This window comes from Pseudorasbora parva, chromosome 1, assembly GCF_024679245.1.
Source record: "Pseudorasbora parva isolate DD20220531a chromosome 1, ASM2467924v1, whole genome shotgun sequence".
Taxonomy (NCBI): domain Eukaryota; kingdom Metazoa; phylum Chordata; class Actinopteri; order Cypriniformes; family Gobionidae; genus Pseudorasbora; species Pseudorasbora parva.
Genome location: NC_090172.1, coordinates 65,516,710 through 65,522,709, shown reverse-complemented (window position 1 = coordinate 65,522,709; position 6,000 = coordinate 65,516,710). Strand labels below are relative to the sequence as shown.

The following is a 6,000-nucleotide window of genomic DNA, read 5'->3' as shown; positions in this document are numbered from 1 at the left end:
GTGATATAGTAAGAGCTATAGTAAGAACTGATATAGTAATTCACATTTTTGAGAGAACTGAAATCTCTTTCATGAGTTGTATGTGATTGGTGTTCATTTGATGATAATACAACACAAAGCAATATTGAAGAATATTTATTAACATGGTCAAACTGAAGACCAAACAACAATCAAATCTGAACATAACATAAAATAAACTATTAATATGAAGTTATCCACTGCTCTTGAGTCGAGGTTCAGGTCTCCATCTCTGCTAATTTCTCCACTGAACAAGCGACAGAATCCAGGTAAGAACACCTGAGCAGAACAAACACACACACACACAAAATGAGATTGAGATGATTATATGAATGTTCAGGGAAACAAGTTGCCTCAAGTATTTATTTTTGCATGTATACAGTAAGTGTATTTATTCCAATAAAAAAAAATATTTAAACCATGTGTTCTATTGGGAAATCTAAATAGTAATATCTTTATCCTAAAAAAACATTAAGCAAAGGTATAACATCCACATTTGAGCATCAAGTTTAGTAAAAAAAAAAGCACATTTTAAGCAAAAATTACATTTTTGATAAATCTTCAGATTGATGATCAAACACGGATGGATTGGTGAAGTAAATTCAGTAACATTAGGCAGGATTTGGATTTTTTGGATAAATCCAAATCCTGGATTTTTATGCTGTTTAACATTTATGATCACGTTATTTTACATATGCATATGATGATATTGCTCGTTTCTGCTTCTTCTTCACCTGTGCTTTGATCAGGAGATTCTACCGTATAACAGTTTAAACACAGAAACCGGGATATTCTGTTTGGTGGGGAAAGAGTTAATATGGATAAAATCAAGACGCAAAAAAACGTCCCTTGACTATCCTGTTTCAATCAGACATACAGCTATTAATAGATGTAAAATCGGTTTGGTCATGTGTCAAAATGATGTCGATTTTAATATTCTCATAACAATAACAATCCTTAACAAACTGAACATGCTCATCAAATTTGAATGAATTTGTTTCCTCAACGTGATTGACCGGTCATGAGTTAGATCAGGGTTTTCGCAGGTTTTCTGAAGGTACGTTTAAGACCTTTTTAAGACCAATTAAAGAAAAGGTAAGGAATAAATTGAAGGGAACATCACACGGGAATGTTCTCTAAAGCACACAATGAGTTGTATTAGTGACAAGTTTAGGGGAACATTTTTGAATCCAAAGGCTAATTAAGTCAAACAATTCCAGTTGAAAATAATTTTGCTGGTATTATAGCATATCTTTATAGAATAAATCGACCTGCTTGTTTATTCTGCTTTGAGCGTCATCATCAGTTGTTCAATTTTCAACTAAATCGTCAAAAACTTTTTTTCATACCACATATACTTTTTGTCTACAAAAAGTGGTGACGGCTGATCTTTAAAACTTTACAGATTTAACATTATAAAAGTTATTGTTCTACCTGCAAAGAGAAGCTGATAGACTGAAGATGAAGCCATAACTGTTGCTCCGCTTGTAGTTGAACCCGGGGTCATACTGGACAATGATGTGGCTATTGCTGCCGTTGTTGTGTTTCCAGTGGTTGTATTTCCAGTGGTTGTAGATCCAGATGCAGTGATTGTAGATCCAGATCCAGTGGTTGTAGAGCCAGATCCAGTGGTTGTAGTTCCAGTGGTTGTAGACCCAGTTCCAGTGGTTGTAGTTCCAGATCCAGTGGTTGTAGACCCAGTTCCAGTGGTTGTAGTTCCAGATCCAGTGGTTGTAGTTCCAGATCCAGTGGTTCCAGTGGTTGTTGTTCCAGATCCAGTGGTTCCAGTTCCAGTGGTTGTAGACCCAGTTCCAGTGGTTGTAGTTCCAGATCCAGTGGTTGTAGACCCAGTTCCAGTGGTTGTAGTTCCAGATCCAGTGGTTGTAGACCCAGTTCCAGTGGTTGTAGTTCCAGATCCAGTGGTTGTAGATCCAGTTCCAGTGGTTGTAGATCCAGTTCCAGTGGTTGTGTCTGTGAATATGGTAGTATCTGCAGTGTCAGGTATTGCTGTTGTGGTGCAGTGACAGCCGTTGAAGAGCAGGAGAGCAGTCACAGCAAAAAGAGCCAAATACTTCATTTTCCTTTGGGGAATAAACGTCATTTGAACCACAGGCAAATATTTGAGCTGATTTAATCATACTGAAGTGTAGCTGGATTTGAATCACATTTAGCTAAAATATGACATATTTATTAAAGAATATTAATTACCACAGTTGTTTGATGTCTTCAGATTCAACGGGTCCAGAAAATAATATCAGCGTTAGTCGTCCACAGGAAAATCCCTTCTGCCCCAAAAATATTTATTTTTTAAATAAGTTATGAGTATAAATTACACAAATGTATTAGCTAATCAGTTATTAATCTGGATTAATACAAAATTCATTAATAAAACTCTAAAATGCATGTTTGAACCGTTTTAACGTGCACTGGCATATCTCGAAATATGAGTCTATAATGTTTTTGTCACATTTATAAAATCTGCTTAAAGCCCCGATGAACTAAGGCCTAGAGTCTAAGACACATGAAACCGCGTAGAGTAGTAGTAACGCTCATAGAGGCTCACATACCTGCAGTCGTCTGTGTCTGTCGTTGGTCAGCCGGTGTGTGAGGTTTATAAGTTTGTGTGAGTGGTCAGATCTGCGATCGCTGTGGAAACCTCTCTCTGACCCGCTGGATAATTGTACGTTTGGCATTGAAGTATGGGATTGTGTTTCAGTGCTTCCTCTTGTATCCTATTGTTCTTGAGTTAAAAGTGATTTCTGTCCTCTAGCAACAGACGGAGCTGCGCATCAACACTGACCTCATCAATGCACATGACAGACACTCGAGTAACCATTGTCCCGTTTTCTATATATAGCAAAAATAAAACATGCTAACTATGATGTGTCTGACATTATCTTCTGAATACGATTGATCGTGATGTTCTTCTGTTGTGGGCATTCGAGGAACTGCTCTTAAAAATTGACATTTTTTATAGGAGAACCCCAGTCGTGTGCTGTTCCCCTGGCTTGTGGGGTCCTTTAAGGCTCTGTTTTGAGCCCTATTTTGTTTTCTCTCAAGGTCCATTTCTGAAATCATGGCTTGTATTATGATTGCTGTGTGGATGATACACATTATGTATCTGCCCCTCATGAACAATAATGGCTTAGACTCTCTTGCTGCTTGCCTTTCAGGTGTTAAAGCCTGTGTGTACATTTTATTTTATATTTAAATTAGAGTAAAACTTAATAGTGTTTTGCACTTCAGAACTTCATGAATGAAAAGTATGGTGTTTTACCTTCTACTTTTCAAGTAACCATTGTGTGGTTTTCAATATCTAGAGAAAATAAAACACAAAAAACACTAATGTGTCTGACAATCTTCTGGGCCCGGTTTTTCAAACGTAATCCACTAGGATTTTGGATAACAGATTGGATCAAATCTTGAAAATGTGTTTTTTAAAAGACAAAACGGATTACATAATCCGATTAGATCACATAATCCAATCTTGGTTTTGATCCGGATCAAACCTTTAGTTTGGGGTTTTCAGAACTTTCTTGTAGGATTTGGATCACTTTGATCCCAAAAAATCTGGATTAAACTGATCCCATCAGAAGGGTGGATTCAGTGTGGATTTCATGCCCAAAATGTAATGAAAACTTTAAAAAAAGTATCAAATAATACTATATTTGGATCATGCAGTATCTTACAAGATATCGTATTTATTCATAAAGTTTTGATTTGATTTGTTCATCTGTCAGGCTACAGTGATTGGGTAGGCTTTAACGTATTCAGCCTTTCAGTATAATAATCCCCCAAACAGCTGTCAAAATTCACCAAAAACAATACATTTTATTCTGTCACTAATTGATATATATATATTCATCACAATCGAAAATATTTTTGTTTTTATAATATTTATTAGTGATGCATGCAATGATTACAGAATAACCAAAAAAATGCAAAGAATGGCAATCACTGAATTTTGTTTGGTTTAGTTTTTTTTTTTTTTTTTTTTTTTTTTTAAATGTGTGTGTTTTCATTTCAAAATAAAATAAACGTATATTGCCCCCACACTGGCTATTCTACTTGTTGCTCTTTACATGTCTATAGTTCTACATTGTGATGAACACCAGATTTGGTGATCCTGAAAAGTTCCTATCCGGATCAGATTGAGCCAATCCGATGTTGCTTTAAAAAACTGGCTCCAAAAAAAGATGGAACACATGATCACGGATCACAAAAAAAAGGATTACTAAATCCGGATCAATTTTATCCGGATTAAACTTTTTGAAAAACCGGGCCCAGAATACATTTTTTCATGATGTTCTTCTGTTGTGGGCTTTAAAAACACGTTTTAAAGCCCACAACACTCAAGTGTTGTTCCCCTGACTTGTGGTGTCCCCCAAGGCTCTGTTTTGAGCCCTATATTGTTTTCTCTCTGGCTCGATTTCTGAAAACATGTCTTGTATTATGATGGCTTTGTGAAGGATACACAAATGGATCTGCCCCTGAAGCACAATAATTACTTAGATACTCTTGTTTCCTGTATTTCTGATCGTTAAAGCCTGTATGTCGTTAAATGTTTAATATTTGAATTATAGTAAAACTTCCCTGTGCCTGACACTTCAGAATCCCCTACATTTATTTATTCTTCATCTTCAGTTAAATAATGCATGGGAAATCTTGGGTGTTTTATTTGATATAGTGCCCTTAAATGTGATATGCAAATGACCTTAGTTTTCAAATCCATTTTTTATCATCTAAGAGCACTGGCTAAAGTCTTTCCTTCAAGAGCTCTGAAACAGAGATCCGTGCTCCTGGTCAAGTGTTTCTGGCTCCCGGTCCATTTTAGAATTGACTTCAAAGTGCTTTTACTGTTCCTTTTTACGGCCCTGTTTATGGTATTATGATGCATTTTGGTAGCCTGACGAGCCAGACCCACATCAAGATGTATGGTCTGGAAACTCACCATTGACAGCTCAATCTGAGGGGCGATAAACGGTTGTCTTTCAAACTCCCTCTGCACGCGATAGGATAGCGCTACACCAACCAGAGCAACGAAGGTGAAGCAGAGCTCGTTGATAGATTAAACATTCACCGTATCCGGTCGGCTAAACTCTGAACACATCTTCCCTTTTTAAGAATCCCGTTCCCGTTCTTTGTCCTTTTCTCAGAGAAAAGCTTAACTCCAAGACTTCCAGAGTCGCGGTCAAAGCTAATTCGAAAGACCGCCGTTCGCCAGTTTCTGTGTTTACTAGAAGCACACAAACGCAACTCGGCCGTCGTCATTATGGCCCCGCCCGCCGACTCTATACACGATGTGATTGGGCCGTCCAGATTGTGAGGAATACAGCTCAGAAGGGTATTGAGAGTTCCTAGATGACACTTGCGGGCAAATTAAAATTTGCTGCCGCTAGGGTGCGTCTAGATTTCTAGGCTAGCATTTTGGTCAATATAAAAAACAATTCAAGCAAAGTTTCTCTCTCTCCATTCATGATTTCTAACACACACTCACAGTGTTCAGTTGGTTTCAAGGCTGTGAGAGCAGAAACGGAAGCTCTCTGTTTTCCTGTTGTACATATGTCAATTACGTGAGCTTATTTTGTCCATTAGATCGAAAAATCCCATACATTTACCGACCCATAGACCCCTCCCCTCAAAGAAATCAGGACAGAAGTGGTCCAAAGAGTCGGATTTAAACACCTGGTGTAAACGGGATTGAGTCTCCATCGTCTACTTGGGTTTGTTCAGCCAAAACGCCTCTTAATACCAGGTGTAAACGGGGCCTAACTGGCCTTGCCCTCTCTGAACGTTTCTGTGAACACTGATTTAGAAACAGTGTCTTTCTGGACAAAGTTAAAATTTAGGTTTGCTCAAGTTTTCTATTTCTATACGATTTCTATTAAAACTGCACCAACAGTACATGTTAAAATATATTGTTTCTCTTTAGCCCAAATGTTTAATGTTTTTTGTTGTCTGTTGTCTTTTATCCCGTTTAAC

The 6,000-nt window shown here is 37.5% G+C and overlaps 1 protein-coding gene across 1 annotated transcript; it reads right to left on the bottom strand.

Moving 5' to 3' along the window:
- Positions 1 to 473: 473 nt before the first annotated feature.
- On the bottom strand, positions 474 to 2,634 carry LOC137072894 (putative per-hexamer repeat protein 5). Its single transcript, XM_067440934.1, has 4 exons — positions 2,586 to 2,634; positions 2,227 to 2,303; positions 1,453 to 2,099; positions 474 to 478 (listed from the first exon to the last, which is right to left on the bottom strand). Exons 3-4 carry the CDS (start codon positions 2,093 to 2,095, stop codon positions 474 to 476), a joined length of 648 nt encoding a protein of 215 aa, XP_067297035.1. The 5' UTR covers positions 2,096 to 2,099; positions 2,227 to 2,303; positions 2,586 to 2,634.
- Between the last annotated feature and the right edge of the window lie 3,366 nt (positions 2,635 to 6,000).

Bases quoted from the DNA above. Each gene is read 5' to 3' on its own strand.
- LOC137072894 (XM_067440934.1), bottom strand. From the start codon at position 2,095: ATGAAGTATTTGGCTCTTTTTGCTGTGACTGCTCTCCTGCTCTTCAAC.